This window comes from Natrix helvetica, assembly GCF_964273705.1.
Source record: "Natrix helvetica genome assembly, chromosome: 1".
Classification (NCBI taxonomy): domain Eukaryota; kingdom Metazoa; phylum Chordata; class Lepidosauria; order Squamata; family Natricidae; genus Natrix; species Natrix helvetica.
In genome coordinates this window covers 202267676-202291222 of record NC_138548.1, presented here as the reverse complement: position 1 = coordinate 202291222, position 23547 = coordinate 202267676, and the positions used below count along the sequence as shown (strand labels likewise).

The 23547-nt window shown below is 43.3% G+C and overlaps 1 protein-coding gene across 2 annotated transcripts in view; it reads left to right on the top strand.

Moving 5' to 3' along the window:
- GRIPAP1 (GRIP1 associated protein 1) overlaps nt 1–22712 on the top strand; it is a 75672-nt gene extending 52960 nt beyond the window's left edge. For both annotated transcript variants that reach the window (XM_081939245.1, XM_081939246.1), the window contains 6 exons: nt 1820–1947; nt 5104–5232; nt 5682–5775; nt 15224–15378; nt 19627–21094; nt 21646–22712. In XM_081939245.1, the coding sequence (XP_081795371.1) occupies nt 1820–1947; nt 5104–5232; nt 5682–5775; nt 15224–15378; nt 19627–19719 (599 nt within the window). In that variant the 3' untranslated portion in view covers nt 19720–21094; nt 21646–22712. The remainder of the gene's footprint in view (nt 1–1819; nt 1948–5103; nt 5233–5681; nt 5776–15223; nt 15379–19626; nt 21095–21645) is intronic.
- Nucleotides 22713–23547: the final 835 nt, after the last annotated feature.

Below are 23547 nucleotides of genomic sequence, written 5' to 3'. Positions count from 1 at the left end.
CCATAAAGCAATGGTTTCCAGTGGGTTTTAGAGCTCTGGGAGCCAAGGAAAAGTCAAATTTGCGGTATAGAGCCTTCAAACAAACATTGGGTTTGCCCACTTCCGTTCTTAATCACTTCCTTTCTTAATCACTTCAGGAAATATATTTTTGGAAGTTAAGAACCTTCAGAATGACAAGTTTCATCACACTAGATGAAATCTCTTTCACAGAGGATTAAAGAAAAATTATCTAGTGTGATGATTTTTCTTTAATCCTCTGTGAAAGAGATTTCATGTAAATTTAAGAAAAAAAATAAATGAAATAAAGATTATTAGAATGTTGACTGTGGAAATTTATTAGCAGACTAAGAAGACAGATGGGTTGGATTTTGAAATTAATTATATGAATCCTTTCTGCAGCTTATTTAAAATCCTATTTAAAATACACAAAGATTTTGAATCTAAGTGTAAGACATTTTCCCATGAGAAAAAGTTGTGGATTAGAAAAAAAAACATGACAAGAGATTTTGAAGATCAGGCATTTGGGCCAACCAGAAAGAAGTTAAGAGTATATTAAAGGAGAAGAGATCCACTAATACAGAATGGAGGAAAGTATTTTAACTTTGGAAAAAATCAAGGATATTTTGTATGACAAGTTACAAAAATAATATGAAAAATGATGTTACTCAGAATCAAATGAAACTGACTGATATCTTAATAACTAAAAGAGACGCACAAATAACAAACCAGAAGAGTGACTTGAACAATTTTCTTATCTTGGACTTAGAAAAGAGATGTATTATAAAGACGTTATAAGGAGAAAGGAGAAAATGAAAAGAAATCAGCTTTTGGGACACCTTTTAAGGGGAATTATTGAGGTTAATATATATGTAAAGTTTTTTCTAGTAATTTTTAATGAGTTTTTCTAAACCAACACTGATGAGGCTTTAAACATATTCCCTTATATAAAGACATGGGAAGAAGATATTTTTATTGTATTAGTATAAAAAAGATAAGCTATGGTGTTAAAATAATGGGTTACAAAGTTGGTTTATTTGATCAGAGTTAAAATGTAGATATTATTTCTAGTCTATGCTGAATTTGTGAAGGACTTTCTGAGAGGAGAAATAGAGAAAATGATAAATAAACTTGCAGCATACTATTTGAATAAATTAAAGATTAAGATCTTAATATATTGTTGTTTCTTAATAGATTTTTATACTAGGTCTGATAGATAAGAGATATGAGAAGAAGTTTTTTTTAACTGCATTTTTAGAAAAAAATATGTTATATTAAAAGGAAAGGAAATATGAATGATTTGTTTGATTAAGGTTAAAACATATGCTGTTATTTCTAGTAATTCTGAATGGACTTTTGTTGATTAGGACTGAATGACAAGACTTTATAATTTGTCTATAGATAAAATATAAGATATGGAAGGAGAGATCTTTTGTTGAAATGTTAGAGAAAGTCCTGAAATTGTTTTTACTTGTCTCAATGAAGGGGAAATCATTTCTTTATATTTTTTTAAACGTTTTCTTTTTCTTATATTTTCTTAACATTTTCATTTCCTTCCTTTTTATGTATTTTAATTGTATTAGTTATGTTTGTATTTTTAAACTTTAATAAAAATTATTATTAAAAAAGAGTCAAAGCTGGTTGATGCCTTTTTGAAAAGCGAAACTACCTTCTGCCATAGAATATCTAGAATGGAGTTGATTTTCTTGAAGATGCTATTATCTAGATATGTTTTCTCTCCTGGTCAAACGGTCCAATTGCAGGCATGGGCAGCTGGGACTCTAGAAACATCTCCCTTCATGGTATTCTCTTTGCCTTCCAGGGATCGAGGATCTTGTCCTGGCAGACATCAGTTCCCCCAGCCGGACTCAGACGGGAGACAGTAGCAGCATCTCATCCTTCAGCTACCGTGAAATCATGAAGGAAGGATCCGTGGCTGGCAGTAACAAGGTGAGGGGTCCAGAGGTATTATTCAGAAGCCCAGCTTTCTAAGACACAGAAACCAGAGTTTTTGAATGGTGTAGCTTTGCTTCATCTGGGGATGAGTCTCATTCCCATAAATAAGGATAATTTTCTCTTTCCCAACATAAAATAACAGCATTTCCCGAAATGGCCCTTTCTGTCTACTTCTTTCCTTTTCTCCATGAAGGGCAAGTGATTTTTCCCCCCATCGCTCCTGCGCCGCATCGTTTCTTGCATCGGTGAAGTGTGAGGTTGTAATTCACCCAAGCAAGTTTCATTTGACCCTGCAGTCCCGAGGTTGCAGTCTTCAAGCTTTTAGGGATTTTTCTTTCTTTTTTTTCTTTTCTTTTTCTAGGACCCAAGGTCAGCCAGCTGAAGCCAGATGCGAAACACTGGCACGAGTGGACAAACTCAGCCTAAATATTTAAGGAATAGGATGGTTTTGAGTATATGCTTGCTTCAGGAGTCTGTGATCCCTATTTATTATTTATTTATTTATTTATTTATTTATTTATTAGCGTTTATATACCGCCCCCTCTCCCGAAAGGGACTCGGGGCGGTGTACAGTCCGTATCAAAATACAACAGATTAAAAGGCTTACTAGGAATATCGGAATAACACACCTGTTTTCAAATCTGCTCTTGTGTAATCTAAATTTAATGCTTTCACAGGTGTTTAGAGCAATTCACACATGTTGTTTAATTACTGATATTCATAATTTGTATTGTCTGCAAAAACCTGGTACTAAAAATCACTAATAGTAAATCAAAGCAAAACTTTACTGAAACATTATGTCAGTGCAAAGAAGTTAATGAAGCCTGAATAAAAAATCAGGATGGAGGCTGATTGAAGGATTCCTAGTTCCCATCCCATGCATGACTCATTTTGTTAAACTGCCTTTATTGTGAATCAGGGCCTAAATGTGTATAGCAAATATACGGAATTAATCATTTTTAAACATAGCGGAGAAACACTAAGATTGCAAATAGATTTGGAAACTGGGAAATGTTGACACTTTATAATTAAAGTTATATTAACAGTTAAAAGCAATAGGTTAAGTAATAATAGCATATATTTAAACATTTTATAAAACCCATGACATTAAAAAGTAAAATCAACAAAAGAATAATTAAAGCAATAACAGGAAATAAAATCTGTGAAAACATTAAAAACTTCAACAGGAATGACACACTATTACAGCGATGGCGACCTTTTTTGGCTCGCATGCCACAAGAGGGGGGAGTGCAGGAGGGTCGTGTGCAGGCGTGCCGCACCCATAATGCAATGCGCGCGGCCCCAGTGCGCATGCGCGCACAACAGGTGCGACCCCCCAATTTTTATATGCTTTTCTCGCCCTCCCCAGGCTCCAGAGGCTTTATAGGAGCCTGGGGAGGGCGAACAGAGCCTCCCCCGCCCCCCCGGAGGCCCTCCGGAGGCTTCCCTGACGCCTTCGGAGCACTTAAAACAACCCTCCGAGCAAACCGGAAGTCACCTCCAGTTTTACTCGGAGGGTCATTTTGAGCGTTCCGAAGGCTTCAGGGACCGTGCGGAGGCTTCCTGACACATTCGGAGCGCTCAAAACGACCCTCCGAGCAAACCGGAAGTCATTTCCGGTTTGCTCAGAGGGTCGTTTTAAGCGTTCTGAAGGCTTCAGGGAAACCTCCGGACGGTCCCTGAAGCCTCCGGAGGTCCACCGGGGGGGCGGAGGAGGCTCTTTTCACCCTCCCCAGGCTCCTATAAAGCCTCTGGAGCCTGGGGAGGGTGAAAAATGGCTTTTAAAAAGGGTGAACTCAGCTGGCCAGCACGCGCATGTGTGCTGGCCAGCTGACAGGGCAGCGCCTCACGTGCCCTGACAAATGGCTCCGCGTGCCACCTGTGGCACACGTGCCATAGGTTCATCATCATGCACTATTATATGGCTTGGGAGCATAAACATATTTTTGTATGGCAGTGCAAATAAGATTATGAAAAATGGCCCCACCCACGGCCTCACCCATGCCTAGCTGGAGAGGGAATTCCATAACTGAGGAGCTACCACTGAAAAGGCTAGTAAGCCTTTATTGCACCACAGGGTGGAAGGGCAGCCAGAACCGCCTTGCCAAGAAAGAATGTTAGGATACAAATAGAAATAGGGGGATGAAGAGTTCCTTCAGATACGGGAGATCTAAGGGTGAAGCCCTTTATAGATTAAGCAGCACCCTGACTTGGGAGCAGAAACTAATTGGAAGCCACTCCATAAAGTACAGCCATGGTATGTTCGTATTGCCCAATTTCACTCTGTAATCTTCTAACCAGCATTTTCTTCTAATTGAAATGTCTCAAATGTCCTTAAGGGCAACCCAATGTATAAATACATTGCACTAATTAAATGAGAAGTTACCAGGGCATGGATTACCATGATGAGAGTGTCTTTATCAGATTCAACCATAGCAAGAGAAAGATGCTTCAGTCCAGAAGCACTCAAAAGCTATGACCCTGAAACTTTAAGATGAGGGCAAATCCCTTCAGAATAGGTAGAACTTTATTCACCGGACAGACAAAGCATCTCTGTTTTCTGGATTGAATTTTGGATTGTTGGTAATGACCCAGTCCATTACCACAACATAGGCGTCGGTTCAGCAGTTCCACTACCTCATCTACATCCAATTTATTTCACTGACTGCCACCAGTATAACTTGTGAGCCCCCCATAAGCTTACTGGTGAATTTATTTTCTGTTCTCATTTGGAAAAATTAGACAAATAGCTTAATGATGTTTTCCCAAAGGTGCGCATAACATCTCCACTAGGAAAATAAACTGTATGTTCTTATCTCTTTAGCTTTAGATCACAACCTTTTTCAATTGGCAGTTTCCAGACACGATGAATGTCCATAATTTCCAGTTACTCCACCGCTTGAGAATCTGCTTTCAAATGCTTTAGATGGAAAAGGATAGTTGGTAGTAGGAGCCAGATGTTTCATGTGTATTGCTATAAAACTATTTTTATATACAGCGCTGATGTTTATGTATAGAGGAAACATGAGATAAATGATTTGCCTGCTTGATGGAATTTGGGTGGTTCTGTAAATGTACGGAATTGTGCCTGTAGTAAAAGGCCTGAATGTGAGCAGTGATACACCTGCCTTTTACCTTTTCTACTTGCAGTCAACCACAGGAAGCCCACAGTCGCAGTCACAACCTCCACGACCAGCCGACCTTTCAGATGAGGAGGTCTCAGAACTGTTCCAGCGGCTGGCTGAAGTTCAGCAGGAGAAGTGGCTCTTGGAGGAGAAGGTATAAAAGCACTTGGGTTTTAGGTTTGGATTTTGTGAGACCCTTGGGCCATTCAGTATTTCCTGGACTTCCCACAGTATAGACCACCTAGTTTGGAAGCAGGCACACAGTGGCCTTGGCATGCCTTCCCAAGGACCCATGTAGGAGTCCACCAACTTTGCTTCTAATCCTGATAGAGTTGCCTGACCTTGATTTTTAGGGTTGTGGCTGGGGAGCTGATTCCGAAAGAATGTCAGTACAGATACCAATTCTGAGCTTAGGGGGAATCAGTCAGACACATGGGCAACCCTTGGAGGCCTGGGATAAAGAGAGCAGATTGGAAAAAGAGGCTGGTCTGCCACGTTTAAGAGACATTGCTTGAAGCTAGATGATTCCCAGGTCTAAGAACACCATTGGCCTTGTGGGAAGCAGGCTTGGCAGTAACAAGTAATGCAATCTTTCTCCGCTAGGTGAAGCACCTTGAAGTCAGTAGTGCCTCCATGGCTGAGGACCTATGCCGGAAGAGTGCCATTATTGAGACCTATGTGATGGACAGCCGAATTGGTGAGAACTGTACTCTTCAGGAGGAAGCAACCAGAAATTTGAGGTTGCAGGAAAAAAACGGGGGAGTGGAGGCTGAAAGCGGAGATGATGTTCCCTGTCTTATATCAGTCTGATTGAGTTTCTGTGAAGGTCGTCTTGTTCCATTTTAGGATTGCATCCTATGAAGTCCCTAGGACATTGTAAATTCTTAGGTCATTGTGGCTTGATCATGGCTGAGGGGAAATGTGAAATGGGAGCTTTGCCTCTCACAACTGTCTGTGGTGTATTTTCAAAAAATGGTTAAGATTCCCCAAAAAATTAGAAAGTGAATGTTAGAAGAATTAAACTGTAAGGAAGAAAGAATCTACTCCCAAGGGATTAAATGAAGCAAGCATAGTTCTACTCTATATCTTGGGCACAGAACTGATGTAACATTAGGGATAAAAATACATAAAAACACTGAAATTCAAAATAAAAATGCAGGATCATCAAAAATACCCCATCCCTCCACTTTCTCTCCAATTGATTAAGCAAGAATCTGGCAGGTTTACATTCAAAAAGATTACGACTGCAGAGAAAAAAAAATCTGGAATGGAGTGAATAATGCTAGATAAATCTGGGGGGGGGGAAGGACTTTGGAGAGCAACCTTAACTGTACTCTCTTCACCTTGCATACCGTCTGCCAGCATCCACATTTATTGAAAAAGATTTCTAGAATCAGTGCTTGAGTACTAGTATCAGAAAAGTAAAATGATTTTCATTTCTAAGTAACCCAGGAGAGGTGGAAAGAAGCCTGTAGACTCAAAAAGACAATAAATGATTCAGATTGTTTAATTCATCTGATGCTGCTTCCACACCAGACGTGGCCCACAAAAGAGATTTTTTTCTTGTGTCTTAATGTGTACTTGATGATGCCAAGTGGTTAGGGACCTTCTTTTGCAGTATTGACAAGGTCTGCAATGCCTGCTTTAAAAACATATTAGTTCATCATCAAAGACCCGGACAAAGTGAGGAGGAAAGGAGCTGCTCCCACTCAACCATCTTGTAGTATAAAGGCAAAAGCACACTCAGGTGTTTTAACACTTCCCTTCTTTGTTTGCATGGCCTGGCTGTAGCTTGATATCCAAATAGCACTTGCTGGTTCCAAGACATATATTTCGCTAATATTGTTTCCTTTGACCTTCTTCAGGGTGCTCTAAGTTTTCAAAGTGTTGGGTGACGGGGAAAAGAAGCTGCTTGGGAGAAAGGGGACCTATCCTGCTCATCTGCATGCAATGATTCAGAGGGTTAGAGCCCACAGGTTTTATTTCTTTAAAACCCTCTAACCTTTATAGCACAATGCCAAACTTGGAAGAGTAGTCAGTTCCGCAGGATTTTTGAAGCTTAGAACTTCCCTAGGAAATGACGTCTTTCCTACGACAACTCTGTGTTCCACAATCATTGGAAAGTGAGCGATGGAACTCTGCAGATTTGATCACTGGGCCACATTGCCTGGATATCCTTATACGAATAGGGCTGGATAAATCTGCTTACTTTCTGCTGCCCTCTTATATCACAGACGTCTTTGAAAAATATTCTTATTTGGGGTTCAAATATGTAGCTTAGATTGGTGTGTGGTTGATATTACTGTGCACAAAGGAACCTTTTACCCCCCCATACTGTGTAGAGAATGTTTAGAGAGGCCATTCTCTCCAATCATTCTGCTGGGTTAAATAAGCTCTTTCTGATAGTTGTTTAGCGTTATTGATAGTTAGTTAGTTTTTTGTGATGTGTCTTTCAGGATACGGGATTTTGGTTTCTGAAGCATTTGGGTTGATGCTACTTTCATTTATGATTCTGATGAGACTGAATGAGAAAAGTACAAGTTTGGGAATGAGTATAGTACGGCTAATGTACTGGTTCTGCGTTCATATAAAAAACATGATGTAGATGTAATCTCCCATTGGTATGCAAACACCTTAACTGATTGAGAAGTAGCTCCATAGAGAAGTCTACCTCTTTTTTTACAAAATTGCAGATATTTTCCAGATTTGATTTGCTTCTCTTCCATCCACTCCCTGCCCAAGTTTTCCTTTCTGGAGCATTAGAGTTTAAACAGATTTAAGGGTGATCGTTTTAAACAGATTTAAGGGTGATCGTTGATCTTGAAGGATCATCAGGAAACGGTGGCCACTTTGATCTTCAATAGATGCTTGGCTTTCAACAGTTCTCTGCTATTGTGAGAGACTGACAAGCCCCATTTCCTAACCAAAGTAAATCCATCCTGCTGAATAGTCCTCCTTCCTTTTCTTAACCTGTCAATTCTGTGCTGTCACTCGAAATCACACAAATCTGCTGGCAGGATTAGAAGCTGCTTTTTTTACTCTTTTTTTCCAAGCCAAAGCTAATACTCTCAATCCATTAAATTTCAGTTTCAGTTAATGCCATATTTCACACACGTGAGTGGGTACAATTACGAAATATTTGCCCCGTATCAATGGACTGTCCAAAATGTACTACTCCATTGAGATCTATTTATCTTATTAACAAAATAGGAATTTTACAGGTTCAGAAACGGAGGAAATCAGGATTAGCAGCCGTAATGCTTCCGGCATCAAGTTGGTAGAGGAGAAGAACCTAAGCTGTTTACAAGGTTAAGAGGATGCCATTTTAGACATGGTTTTTTTGTTCCTATCAAGAATGAAACAGCCAGGGAAGGAAATGTATGTTTGTGTGTGTGGCGGGAGGAGGAGTTCTCACTAGGATAGTTTTTAGAGTTCCCTTGGTTTGTGGTTAATGTTGTGCTCCAAAGGAAACTGTTTCCTGCCCAGGAATGATGCATGAAAATGGATGTGAAGTCAGCAGCCAACTTTTTAAAAATGTTGGATTTAGCGAATCATTCAGCAAATCATTTGGGAAACTGAGTCACAAAACCAACACGTTGTCCTGACAGCTTGCTTTCCTGGTGCTCCCCCTGCTGGGTGTGCCCCGCAGTTTCCCCCAGTCCAGCTCCACAGTGGACTAATTGTCTCTTGCCTCTGCCAGCCCCTCCTCGACAGGCTCCACTGCCCTTAGAGCACCTTTGCCACGCAGGCTCTTCCTGCTGTCCCACTGGTGGATCACAACTGCAAAGGAGCAGACACCTTGCAAGGGGTGGGAATGGGATCATAAGGAAGAAGGGGTGCCTTAGAAAAAGTCTGCATGCCCAGGTGAAGAGCCATGCAGGTACATAGTCAAGTGATGGTGTTGGGGGAGGCATCCTTTGGGTACGTTTCTTATACATCCACATTGAATTGTGCTATGGGCATGAAACAGAAGTCAGCTATAAATAGCTTGTGCAGGGTCGCCTTTGCCTCAGCTTGGCAACACACAACTCAGCCAGTGAATATTTCATGAATGCTAAAAATACAAACCACCACCACCTCCTCCTCCTCCTCCTCCTCCTCCTCCTTGAGCTTCTTTCCTTTTTGCCTGATCGGGCGTTCATTTGCAGCCTGATTTGCCCTCCAAATCTTTGTAATTGAATCTAGCCCCATATTCTAATTACTTGATTTTCAGTGCCCCAGAGACTTCAGCGTGTTGTGTTGTTGTTGTTTTTTGTCTTTTCTTAAAATGCAACTACTCCTACTTCTGTAACACTTTCAGATCTTTGCCCAAATGTGCTGTGCCAACGTGAGGAAATAATGGATACTGTATATTTTGTACATTGAAACCAAATGCCAGCCAGAGGAAAGGAAAACTTGTGGCAGTGTAAGAGCACAAAAGTCTAATGGCAGCAATCTATCTCCTTATTGCGTAAGTCCATTAGATCTTATCCTATAGTCCTCTTGGACTATAGCGGTTCAAAGTGTGCCCTTTTTCCGTTAAGATCACAATAAAGTGAGTGAAAATTTGACAGAAGAAGGGTTTGAACAAAAATGCTCCTAAAGAACATTTTAGGAAGTCCTGCTAGTAGGCTTCCTAACACGCTGGCAGAACTTTTAAGTATCACAGCATATTCCAGATGAGGATGGCAAATGATGGGTATTGCCTTACCCTTTCATTGAATGCTCTTGAGCGTGGCCCACAAAAGGGACCACTGGGTGCCAAATTGGACATTTTAAGAAATGTGATTTTCCTTTTCTTAAAATGAAGGCACGCTCCTACGTAGCTACTACGGCCACTAAATTTGATGAGCTGCAAGGACAATAGGGAGAGAAAATGTAATTGTTTGTTGTTGATGTTGGTGGTGTTGGTGTTGGCATTAAAGTCGGGATTCTTATGTATGTGCAGAGTAAGAAACCCAAAGAGGAGTGTGGAGTTTCTGTGGATTTCAGGGTTCAGCTTTTGGAGAACCAAATGCTAATTTTTAAAAAGTGTGTGCATGCCTCTGTTAAATGGCAACATGTGGATTGTAACTTGCATCGGTGATTGTTACCCAGTGAACAAATGGAAGAGCAGAAAGTGCAATGGGCACTAAGTTGAGTAGGAGAATTGAGCTTGATACGGGAGCTAGGTTCAAACCTAGGATTCATAGCCACCATCTCTTCTTTGAGGCTTTGTGTGTAAGTATGGCATACATACACACTATACATACATACTATGTGTGTATGTATAGGGACCCCGTGGCTGAGTGGCTAAAATGCTAAGTTGTCGATCAGAAAGGTTGGGCAGTTTGAGTCCCTAGTGTTGCGTAACAGAGTGAGCTCCCTTTACTTGTCCCAGCTTCTGCCAACCTAGCAGTTCGAAAGCACATAAAAAATGCAAGTAGAAAAATAGGGACCAGCTCTGGTGAGAAGGTAACAGTGTTCTGTGTGACTTTAGTGTTTAGTCATGCCGGCCACATGACCATGGAGACGTCTTTGGACAGCGCTGGCTCTTCGGCTTTGAAACGGAGATGAGCACCGCCCCCTAGAGTTGGGAACGACTTAACACATATGTGTGAGGGGAACCTTTACCTTTATGGCAACACTTACTAGCATAGCCAAGGGACAGGAAGGATTTTGGTATTGAGAGACAGCTGGATTGATGAAGGCTGAAAGGGAGAACAGGCAGAATTGATCTAGATGTCAGGGTTGCTTTAGTCCAGCATCAGTCTTGGAAATCAAGGCAGCAAATTGTATTCAACAGCCTTGGGAGGGAGGGCGCAACATGCAGGCCTTTCCCCACCGGTCTTGGAAGAAAGGAAACAGGAGCACCAATGCTCAGTCTCCACCACTTTCTCCATTTCAGGGAAAGTGATGTAAAAATGTCCTTCCAAGTAAGGCCCCACCATTTGGAAAGCTGGAAAGGTTGGGTGGTCGGGGTTTAAAAAGAACTACCCACTCTGGATTTATCACATCAGCTCTGATCAGGACTAACAAGGTCAAGAATGAAGCTAGGCAACCAAGTTAGCCTGGCATCTGGCAGGACATTGGCGGAGAATGGCAGGCAAATTTGAGTTTGTGGTTTCTTCAGAGGAAATAGTGATTATCAACATATCACTGCACTGGCTGCTTCACCGAGTGGCGACCTTAAGAGGCTTAATTTTGCTTGGAGGTTCCTTGAACCTGGAGCTATTCCCCAATATGTGGGGCCTGGGTGTGGTCAAAATGCTTTGACTTTAACTCTTGTTTTGAGAAGAGTATAGCAAAGTGCTCAAGAGCCTTATATCTTGCTGTACTCCAGGCACATTTCTCATTGTTTCCTCATCCTTCTCCCTGCAACAATAGGCTAGGCCAGTGATGGCTAACCTTTATGGTGCTGAGTGCCCAAAAGTATGTGTGCGTGTGAATGCACACGTGCATGCCCCAATCTCCAAAATGCAATGCCCCCCATGCCTTGTTTTAGTTTCCAGGGAGCAGGAGGCTTTCCAGGCCCAAAACGGGGCATGGGGCGGCCTCGTGCAGTACCCCCACACCTCATTTTGGCTTCCAGGTTGGTGCGGGCAGCAGAAATGAAGTGGGGGGAACCTGCGGAGATAGGCGAAGGCCCCGCCCCTTTGCATGCATGGCAGAGACCGGAAGACCAGCTGGCCAGTGGGAGGCATGCGCGCATGCACCGTGGAGCTGGGCTGGGGCGATGGCTGGCATGCCTGCAGAGAGGACTCTGCCTGCCACCTGTGGCATGCGTGCCAACACAGGGCTAGGCTGTCATGGAGCCATACAGACTTTCCTTTTGTTGGTGTTATCTGTGTCTCGACTCTCGAAAGCAGCGAAATTGCAAGCAAATGTGTCGGCTCCCTCCACCCTGCACCCAATTTAATTCCCGTGCCCTTTTTTTCATGCTAGCTTCTTAGGGCGAGATGGAGGTTGGTCTACTGCTGTTTATTTCTTTCCTGCTGCTTTGCTAATTTCATGGTTGAACAACTTTCAGCTTTCCTACATGGAAAGACCCCACATTCATGTCAGATCCCTGATGAGATTAGATCCAGCCCAAACTCCAGGAAGGAGAGCTGTGAGTAATGGTTAGAGGCGCAGGGAGGAGGCGACTGGAAGATAAGTGCGACTTCCAAAAGCGGGAATTGAAAGATGGATATCACAGTTGTTGCTGTTTTATTTACTATTGCAGCATTTAATATTGGCAGTGGGGGGATGGGGTGGATTCCACAGTATTGTGAGCCCCCTGCTTGCAAGTTCTCCATTTTGGCTGCATTTCTAAAAGTCAACAGGACTGAGAATAAAGACGAAACACTTTACAGCGCAGCTTCTTTCCCTCCCTCGTTCTTGCTTAAACTAAGAGTAATTTTTTGTGGCCTTACTCTGAATTGGTTCCCTAACATCGTCATAGAACCAACTCTAATTGGCGGTGGAATTAAATGATACTACTCAAGCAGATTTTATTTGCTCCTCATGATTCTGATCCTCCCACATTTTGGAATGTGGAAACTCATTCTCGATAAACTAAATGCATCCATGTAGAGTCCCGTCAGTCTTGTGAGGTAGTCCAGACAAGAAGCACAATTAGGAGTACTCGCTCTGTCTTTACTGTAAGGTTACAACCACAGAATCTTGCAAGTCTAAAAGTCCTCCCCTCTTTTCCTCACTTTACCTTACCTTTACCTTTATTTCGATTTTTATACCGCCCCCTCTCCCCAAAGGGACTCGGGGCGGTGTACAGTGAAATGAAATAGATAAAATGGACTACAAACATGCAAACATAAAAACATAGAAACATAGAAGAGGAGGCAATACAACACTGTACAGGTAAAGCAAATAAAAACAGTATATCAACAATCCTAAAAAATACCCAATTAAAATTACCCAGTTAAAATATATCTGCCAAGAGGTATAATAAGGTTATGAATGGTCCAGGCCGGCTAAACGGAACAGGTGAGTCTTCGTCGAAAGGAGAGAAAGTCGGTGGTGGTTCTGATATCGGGGGGGAGGTCATTCCAGAGGGTTGGGCCCATCACAGAGAAGGCTCTACTCCTAGGTGTCGCCCGTTGGCACTGCCTAGTGGACGGCACCCGGAGGAGCCCCTCCCTGTGAGAGCGGATCGGTCGCAGGGAAGTGTGTGGTAGGATGCGATCCCGCAACTTTGACTCTCTTGAAAACTAGGAAAGGGTTCCTTATGAGCCACTTTTGCTACCACTCCTCCTTCAGACTCAGATTTCATTCATCAGACCATGGTCTAGGCCAGTGTTTCTCAAACTTGGCGACTTTAAGTCCTGTGGACTTCAACTCCCAGAATCCCCCAGCCAGCATAGCTGGCTGGGGAATCCTGGGAGTTGAAGTCCACAGGACTTAAAGTCGCCAAGTTTGAGAAACACTGGTCTAGGCAGTTGATCTTCCCCCTGCCCTTCAAGGTCATTCCTGCATACCATTGCAAGTTCAGAGGAATAAAAGAATTCTAAAAAACAATCCATTTAGTTCAGAAGCTCCAGGGGAAAAAGAACCAACCCTTTGTCGGTCATCTATCTTCCTCTCTTCAAAGGTCATTTAAAATAAACCTCTGGTTATGCACTTCTGGAAGGTCACCAAGGAAAGAGCTCTGGTGGATAACTGGGGAGTCCTCCCCAATCTGTCTCTGGATGGGATGGACATGGACTCGCAGGTTCTCCGTTATGCAACATTTCTAAAAATCACCAAATTGGGAAAGGTTTCCCTATCCAGTGGGTAGACACAAATTTAGAATAGAATAGAATAACAGAGTTGGAAGTGACTTTGGAGGTCTTCTAGTCCAACCCCCTGCTTAGCAGGAAACCCTACACCACTTCAGACAAATTATTATCCAACATCTTCTTAAAAATTTCCAGTTTTGGAGCATTTAAAACTTCTGGAGGCAAGTTGTTCCACTGATTAATTGTTCTAACTGTCAGGAAATTTCTCCCCAATTCTAAGTTGCTTCTCTCCTTGATTAGTTTCCACCCATTGCTTCTTGTTCTGCCCTCAGGTGCCTTGGAGAATAGTTTGACTCCCTCTTCTTTGTGGTAACCCCTGATATATTGGAACACTGCTATCATGTCTCCCCTAGTCCTTCTTTCTCTTAAGCTAAACATACCCAGTTCCTGCAACCGTTCTTCATATGTTTTGGGCTTCCAGTCCCCTAATCATCTTTGTTGCTCTTCTCTGCACTCTTTCTAGAGTCTCAACTATCCTTTTTACATCTTGGCGACCAAAACTGGATGCAGTATTCCAAGTGTGGCCTTACCAAGGCATTGTAAAGTGGTATTAACACTGACCTTGATTCTATCCCTCTGAATATTAAAATTTAATCTTTTATGGAAAGGGGATTTTCATAAGCAGAGGTTTGAAGATGTAAGTGGGGTAATTTGTTCCCATAGCATTTTTAGGCTTCTCCCGGGGATGACAAAGTTGTTAGTCATGATCTCCTTCATTCTAACTGGTCCAGAATGCGGCTGCGCGGGTTATCATGGGGGTACCTAGGTGCTCCCATGTTACACCCCTTTTAGGCGGCCTGCATTGGTTGCCGGTTGTTCTCTGGGTGCGATTCAAGGTACTAATTATGACCTTTAAAGCGCTCCATGGCTTAGGCCCAGGGTACCTGCGAGACCACCTACTGCCACCAGTAGCCTCCCACCATCCAGTACGATCCCACAGAGTTGGCCTCCTCAGGGTGCTGTCGGCCAGACAGTGTCGGCTGGCGACCCTCAGGGGGAGAGCCTTCTCTGTGGGAGCGCCTTCCCTCTGGAATGAGCTGCCCCCGGAGCTTCGCATAATCCCTGACCTCCGGTCCTTCCGATGCGCCCTAAAAAGTTGGCTTTTCCAGCAAACCGGCCTGGCCTGTTAATTTTATCTCATTTTTTAAATGTTATTGTCCTATTAATTGGGTTTGTTTTTTGGATATGTATCTAATCTCTTTTTAACTTTCGTGATATGTGTTTTTTAATGGTGTACGCCGCCCTGAGTCCTTTGGGAGAAGGGCGGCATATAAATCCAATAAAACAAACCAACCAACAAACAAATGAGGTAGCCCAGATGCGCCGTTTCCACTACTTTCACATACACATTCATTTGTAACTTCTTTGTCACTGCCTTTTTCCCCTCCCTGCCCTTTCCCCCTTTGACAGATGTGTCTGGGGCTCATGGGCAGGTCGATCGAAGTAGCCTAAGTAGCGTCCTGCGAGATCTGGTGAAGCCAGGAGATGAGAACGTGCGGGAGATGAACAAGAAGCTACAGAACATGCTGGAGGAGCAGCTCACCAAAAACATGCACTTACAGAAGGTTTGTAGGTGGAGCCCGGAGATAAAGCCTTTGTGGGGACTGGGCAGAGTCAGCCACCTAACTGCAAGGGGAAGAAGGGAGGAATTCTGCCTAGGAGGACCAAGCAAAAGGCATAAAGCGACAGGAACCCTGAAATGGAAATGGCCATTTATGCAGGACATTTCATTTTATTCATCCGAAAGATGCCTAACTGATGGTTCTTATGAATGCTGATTGTGATACAAACGGGGGGGCGGGGGGGGGAACCTTTAGTCACTACAATAGGCAACATCATTTAAGAGCAAACTCCACAATCCAATAGAAGCAATGGGTGAATCAAGATCACGCTGTAGCTACAACAACCCAACATTTTGGGTGAATAAATAGACAGGCTTCAGTAAGGCTGAAATCAAATGTGGGGATGCACTCTGCAAGAATGGCATTTTCTAAGTGGGTTTCCACAGCCAAGAACGCCTTCTCTCGTTATCTATATAATGTTCTTTTCCCAAAGGGGAGATATTAGAGAAGAACTCCCTAGGAACTTATTGCTCCGATTTATTCATTTGGAAAACCCTGGGATTTGGGGTAGGAATGTTAGAGCAAAGAGTGCATTTCCCCCCAAAAGACAGTGTTCTACATTAAACACATGCAGCTTTTCTACGGCAAGGCAAAGATGGACAATTCAAAGGTATGCTGGGGACCACACTCCAAAATATTATGGATGAGGCTAGGATAGAAACTAACCTTGGGTTTTATTTCCTTTTAACCATATTCAAATGTAGGTAAAATTATAAATAATCCACGTGGCCGCTCGCCAATCGTGTATTTAACCATTTTCTTATTAAAAATGATCACTTGGGATAAACTTGTCGAGGTCCCTGGGGATCTCATTCACAGCTTTCAGGCATTTGTACATCACGCTGGGGCCTTGGGCAGTGCACGGTCTTCCCCAGGATGGTGCTGTCTGGGGATTTGGGAAATTCAGCCTATGCAAACACTTGCTATTGCCCATGCTGGCTAAAGCCTGTAGGAGTTATAAAGCGAATGGTTGAAGAATATTGGGCATGGAGTTCTGGGAATGGTAATTTGAAGACGTCTGGAAGTGGTAGTGAGGAAGAAAAGGCTGCCCCAGGAGGAAAGCTAAATGGCATTGCTAAGTAACCAAAATGCGGAAGGTGGCGGTGGGGTGTGGGGTTATTTGGAACAATTCCTTTGGAATAAAAAGTGTGAGCTAAGACACTCCTGCGTCTTAAGGAAACATGCAGAGAGGGGTTGCCTTTGGACGGGATCCGCATGGTTACCCTCAGAAGGAGACAGTGCCCTTGATAGCAAAGGTCATGCTGTGAACAGAAGTCCCTACTGCAGTGTCAGCTTACCTAAAGGAAGGCCCAATCCTCGCAGGCTCAGTTGTATAAGTACCTATCGTTTTGCCTTTCAGCTAGATTATTGCAATCCTAAACTAGACGCCTGGTGCCAACATCCATAATAGGAAAATATTCTGAAGTTGCTCTATACATAATCAGTAGCACCCTTCCCTTAGAGCCATGGTGATTGTATTATTATAATAATTGTGTGCGTGTCTGCCCTTGAATTAGTCTTGAACTACCCTGTGCAGTTTTCTTGGTGACATTTTCAGAAATACTGTAGTTTGCCTTTGCTTTTTTCCCCTAGGGCTGAGAAAGAGAGAGTGCCTGGCCCTAAGAGTCAACCAGATGGCTTTGTGCCTAAGGCAGAACTAGAACTCAAAGTTTTCAGGTTTCTACCTTAACCACGACATCATACTGGCTTTCCCTATTGCTAATACCGCAACTGTTTTCTGATCCTTCTGATTAAAAGCCAATGCTCTGCATGTTCAGAAAAACAGAATTGCCAAACCCCCAAAAAATAAAGTTGGCAAACCCAAATGATCAGCAGCAAATCCTCATAAACAAAATACAGAAGAGGCTGGGTAGAACAAAACTCATCCAAAGGGGAACCAGCAGGCTACATTCAAGGGACCACTACAAACAACCAATCTAGAAACGCTGGAGGCAGCTACAGCAGCCTTTGCCAAACATCAATTCCTCCGTGATGTTGGATGATGGCTCCCATGATTCCTGCAACAATACGTAGGAGTTCTGATCCAACACTATCAAGAAATCCATGGTTGGGAAAGGGGTTAAGACCAGGAACCAGAGAGGGAGAAGATACTTGTTAGAGGCATAGGGCTTGTTGGACAAATCCTCAGCAGCCTGTAACTGTTGAAAAATGAGGCATTGGGGATAACTCTTATGGGAGGAACAGGCTGCTGTAGTAAGTGAATAAGAACAGAGAGACTCTCTGCTGGTTGGCTTCTGAGATTGTATGTTCTTCATCCTGAGCAATTATATACACACAGCTGCTGTAGCTGCCTGGCCATTCATCTTGTTTCTCAGGCTGCAGATCAAGGTGACTGAGGAGGAGGAGAGGCAGCAAGAGCCCAGCTTTGGCACCAAAGGGAAGCTAAGGGAGTAGCAAATTTCCTTCTGCCTGAACACTTTGGCGACCTTGAATGAAGAACTCTTTATCTTCCTACCCGCAATCTGCATTTTCTCCAGCCTTTCTTCTCTCTCGTGTCACAGATGGGTGACCACCCACATTCAGAGAGGAGATCTTGGATGATGCAGTTGCCTTTGCAAAGAGTAGCTTAAGGGGGAAAAAAATTTTGGGAGCTGGGAAATATTGTCAGGGGATGCAGGAGAGATATCTGCATTCTGGCCATAGTAGTGATGATATAGCAGGAGTGCTACTTCCTGGCTGTTTGTCACTTAATGCCCACCGCTGGGCTAGGCCAGATTATAAAGAGTGCTCAGCCGTCTGTTTTGTTTCCCCCACCCCCGGTGATATAAGTGGTCTAATGTGGATTTTCAGATAGGTAAGCAAGAGTCTGGGTAGAAGAGCACTCAGATCCCCTTTGAATGTGCTTACACACACACACACACACACACACACACACACAAACTGCCAAAACAAAAGTGACAAGAAAAAACCGACCCACATAGAGTATTTATGCAGTTTGTAAAACTTACAGAGAAAGTATTTTCAAAGGACCAGACAGATTTATGCAAGGTGGTTTAGAACATTCCTCTTAGCCATGGCATCTCAAAGGATACTCCATATTCAAAAGAAGTATACTTCCGAATATCAGTTTCTAGGATCAGGTGGCAGGGAAAAATCAATTGCTCTTTCTCTGTGTTTGAGAGAGCTTCCTTGCTTCCAATAGCTAGAAACAGATTGCTGAGTTAGAGAGACTCCTATCTGATCTAGCAAGGTGAGTCTTCTGCTTGCCTGCTTTTATCCCGAAAGCACATGCTGAGGTAAGAGAAAGAGAGCCCACCCCAGTGAAAGACTTTGCAGCATATTGGGGTGTCTCTTCCCCCCCACCACCACCACCTTCAGCATGAGCTTGATGTAGAATCTGATCTTTCCAATGTCCTAATGGAACAAGGGGACGAAAGAATGATGTCAGCGGAAAGAAGAGGCTATTTATAGCCGTGTCTAAATGGGGAAGGAATAGGGGTGTGTGAGCATCCTCAGGGGACAGGCTGTTTCAAGGTTGGAGTTTCGGTGGAGCAGTCAGTGTGGGGCAGAAAAAGGATGCTATCTTGGCACTGTCAGTGAGGATCAAGAGGCTAGTCTGGGAGGAAGCATTCAGATAAGCCAGCCATGCAGGGAAATGCTGAATAGGTGGGAAAGGACAAGGTGGTACATGGCAGAGATAGTTGTGTGGGCGATCCCAGTGATGGCCTGTAGGGGGCACTGTGCATTTGGGAAAGAAGTTGCGGGCAGGTAGAGTGGATGGTAGAAGATGCCAGCTAGGGCATGGAGGCGGGTCTAGCTCTCCTGGTGTCCAACGCTCTGAAAGAGAGAATGGGATCGGAGATGCATACAATCCAGGCTTCTGAGCCACCAGAGTGCTAAAAGGGGATGAAAGGTCTTGTTTTCAGGGTCTTTTAAGAGAAGTTGCTTTTTTGCAGTCCAAACCGTCCTTCTCTTAATAAAGCGTATTGGTTGCCATTGGTCCTTTATCTCTGTGTTGGTTTGGGATTGTTGCTCTTCCTTTGAATTCAAGATCAATGACGATCAATGAACTGGGAGAAATGAATTTGTGCCGAATGGGCATAGCTGGAAAGGGACGTCTGCATTTTGCTTGGCAGGGCGTGTATTGGTCTCTCGCTTGGATATCATGCCTGTTCTTCCCCTGGTCTCCTTTTCCGGCTCCCTCACATCTGATTTCCCCCTTTCTTCCAGGATTTGGAGGTCCTTTCCCAGGAGATTGTCCGTCTTAGCAAAGAGTGTGTCCCGTCCCCTGATGCTGAACCTGGCCTGGATGATGCTGTCTGAGCCCAGTTTTACCTGTGATGCCGTCCTCCATGCTTGGCCCTTGGCTGCGCTGCTGGTGTGTGCAAGGGGGGTGGGGAGGGGTAGAGATATTGGAACTTTCCGCCTCCCCTCTCTCGGGTCGGACCATTTCTTTCAACTGTATCGGAGGGGGCAGGCATTTAACCCCGCTACTCTTTCCCCCTTAGAGGAGCACAAACAGCAGCTTCTCCCTTCATCACTGTTCTACTCAGGCCTTTCCCCCAAACAGATTGATTTCTTTCGAATCATGCACCTACTGATTACGCTGCCTGCCTCTTCATGGACCTGCCTTTGCTGCCCCGTAGGAAGCCCTAGCAGCAGTAGCCTCTCAGCAGTTGGCACTTTTTTAAAAAGTTGCATGGCCAATTGCAGCTTTCTTTTTGAGGTTGCCAGTTTTGAAACTGCCTCCCTCCTTCCAAGGTTGTCATCCCTGGTCCTGAGGAGTTGCCCCATGAAGGAGGAGGAGGAGGTGTTCCTGCCATAATAAAGCTCCATAATCCATTCTCAACGTATAGCAGTCCTGGGAGTAAAGTTCAGTTTCCTTAAAAGCCTCTTTCCCTGCATTCTACTCTGCAAGCTGCATTTGTGATTCTGTAGCTTCTTCTGAGTCATAGTCATACCATCTCCCTCATTTTGCATGACTGGTCAGTTCTGAAACTCCCTATTTCATATATATATATATGATTCCCTCGGATTCCCTCCCTCTCGATAGCAGGACGGAGCCCAAGTGATACAGCCCAAAAGCCCAACTTTTACAGGGTTGTAGCTGTGCTCCTTTTTCCAATCATAAAGGTGGAGCAAAAGCAACATGTGTTTATTTAACACATCAGTGACTTGTACAAGTCGAGTAACTTGAGTAACTATAATGCAAAAAATGGTGGGTTGGGGTTTTTTGGGGGGGAAAGGGCGTGGCTTTTACTCTGTGTGAACCTTGTTTTGAAATGGGCTGTTGGTGTATCTCTGCTGGTAGAGCATTTCAGAAAAGATTGGGGTCCTGCTTGTTGTCTTGTTTGGCCAGTCCTTGGACATACTACTCAGTGTTAATCCAGCATTTTGGAGGGTGAGAGGAGAGCTTAGAAAATAACATTGGACCTTTCTTTTTGAGAATTGGCAAAAAAAAGGCTTTCCTGTGCAGTTTCTCATCCCTGGGAGCTCCATACAAAGGAAGCTTTGATGGTACTAAGGAGGACAGCGGGTGGGGAGGTGAATCCCTCCTTCCTGTGGCTGCAGTAAATGACATGGATTCATTTTCTCAGCATTTATTTAAGAAGAAACTTAGAATCTGTCAGACTTCATTGCAATAAGCTAATCAATCCAAACATCCAAAGAAATGGTTTGCCCAGAATTTTCCCCTTAGGTCAGTGATGGCGAACCTATGGCACGCATGTGCGCGCTGGCCAGCTGAGTTCACCCTTTTTTAAAGCCATTTTTCGCCCTCCCCAGGCTCCAGAGACTTTATAGGAGCCTCGGGAGGGAAAAGAGCCTCCCCGCCCCCCCTGGAGGCCTTCCGGAGGCTTCATGAGCTTCCCTGAAGCCTCCGGAGCGCAAAAAACCGGCCCTACGGGCAAACTGGAAGTTTGGGAACAGACTTCCTGTTTGCTCGGAGGGTCGTTTTGACTGCTCTGGAGGCTTCAAGGAAGCCTCCTGAAGTTCCCTGAAGCCTCCGGAGGGCTTCCAGGGGGGCGGGGGAGGCTGTTTTCACCCTCCCCATGCTCCTATAAAGCCTCTGAAGCCTGGGGGAGGGCAAAAAAGCATGCAAAAATGGGGGCGGGTCGCGCCTGTAGTGCGCGCATGCACACTGGGGGGTCTCGCATTGTATTATGGGTGCGGCACTCCTGCAAACAACCCCCCTGCGCTCCCCCCACTTATGGCATGCGAGCCAAAAAAGGTTTACCATCGCTGCCTTAGGTTCTTGGGCCTTTAATTTGGGGAGGGGGAGAAGCAATCTGTGACCTTCCTGCTGTTGTTAACTACAGCCCCCAGCATCCCTCACTATTAGACATGCTGGCAGAGGCTGCTGAAAGTTTGATAGTGGAGAAGATCCGAGTACACACCAATGCGCATGAACGGATCACACTCAGTAATTCTGCTATAAGGAAATAGTTTATTTCATCTCAGCATTTTTCAAATTTACCTTTTTATATTTATTCAAAAGCTGGGGGACAAGTGGCATGAGGCTTAAAGGAACATAGAGTCATTTTCTTATTAGAAAGGTCTTGAATTTGAATCCCAAAGACCAAGGCTATGAATCAAAAGGCTCTGCCTGTATGGAAGATTGTGCCCAAGCCCATCCTTACACTTACACTTTTTTTAGAAAAGAAAATTATTATTTTTTCCTTTCCATGAGCTTTTTCTTCCATTTACCAGATTACAAATGAACGACTCAAGAAAGTAGCAATTTAGGGAGAAGGAAAGAGGTTCACAAAGCTATATATCCTTGACTGAAGATTTTATTTTTTTGAAATTATAGCAATTATTCTCAATGCTTCTGGGCAATAGAATCTTTGCTCAAGATGGAGTGGTGAAGCAAAATGAGCCATTTTTTGTATGAACTTAAACATATATTCTCCTACCTGCCTATGTACTCCAAACCCAAGTGCAACTTGTTCTTAAAGTACAGGCAATCCTCTGTTAACTATCCTGTTTAACAACCACTTAAAGCTACAATGGTCCTAGAAAAGTAACTTTATGACGTAAAAATGATGCTTGTAAAGTAACTTTATGACTGGTCCTCAGACTTATGACAGAGTGACTTACAAGTGTTGCAGCATCTCTCCTCCCCCCCTCCACAGTCACATGATCATAATTTGGGTGCTTTGCCATCTGTGCATTTATGATTGTTGCAGTAACCCATTGTCACATGATAGCCATTTTGATACATATGCTAAAAAGTGTGTTTGTGTATTTGTGTGTGTGTATACATACATATACATACATACATATATACTTTTTGTGGAAGAGTGGAAAAATTAAAATTGCAAAAAGAAAGAATTAACAGAAAAATAGAAAAGAAAGCGAAAAGATATAAGAATGGCTTCCAATATTTATAGCAGGATAAGGACAATTATAAATTGACCTCTCTTTAAAGATAAATCACGGTTCTTATATCTAATCATAAAACCATGAATTATAGGTTTATTTTTTAATTTTTTTACACAAAAAGTCCATAAGGGGTTTCCATTCACAATAAATGTAACTATTGTCTTTTCTCTAATCAAACAATTCAGTTTGGCCACTTCAACAAATTATATCATTTTCAACTACCATTCCTCTGTCATAGGCCTTGCCAATTATTCAAATTTTTGTAACACAGCAATCTTGCTGGAGTTATCATATATAAAAACAATGTTCCATGACTTTTCTCCAACTGGTTACCCCTCAGTCCCAAGAGGAAAAGTTCTGATTTCAGCTGAATGCTAATCTTCGAAATCTTCTGAATTGCTGTCTTTGAACCCAAGATTTTCTAGCTTTTTTGCACGTCTTACCAAACGAGATAAGGTGACCCTCCTTACATTCACATTTCCAACATAAATTTGAAATACTTTTACACTTTTTGACAAATGACGTCAGTGGAGAAGGTAGTGGTGAAATCGCAAGACATGTGATGTCTCACTTAACAACCATGTCACTGACCAGAGTTGCCAATCCCATTTAGCATAGTCATTAAATTAACCTGTATATTCCAGGTTTTTTTGAGCCATAAATGTTGATTTTCAGATGATGAAATTGAGAAGCCTGAATTTCTCCGAGAAGCATTTCCTCGTGCTTTCCCCCCCCCCCCCATTGCTTCCAACGCCCCCAAGTATCTAA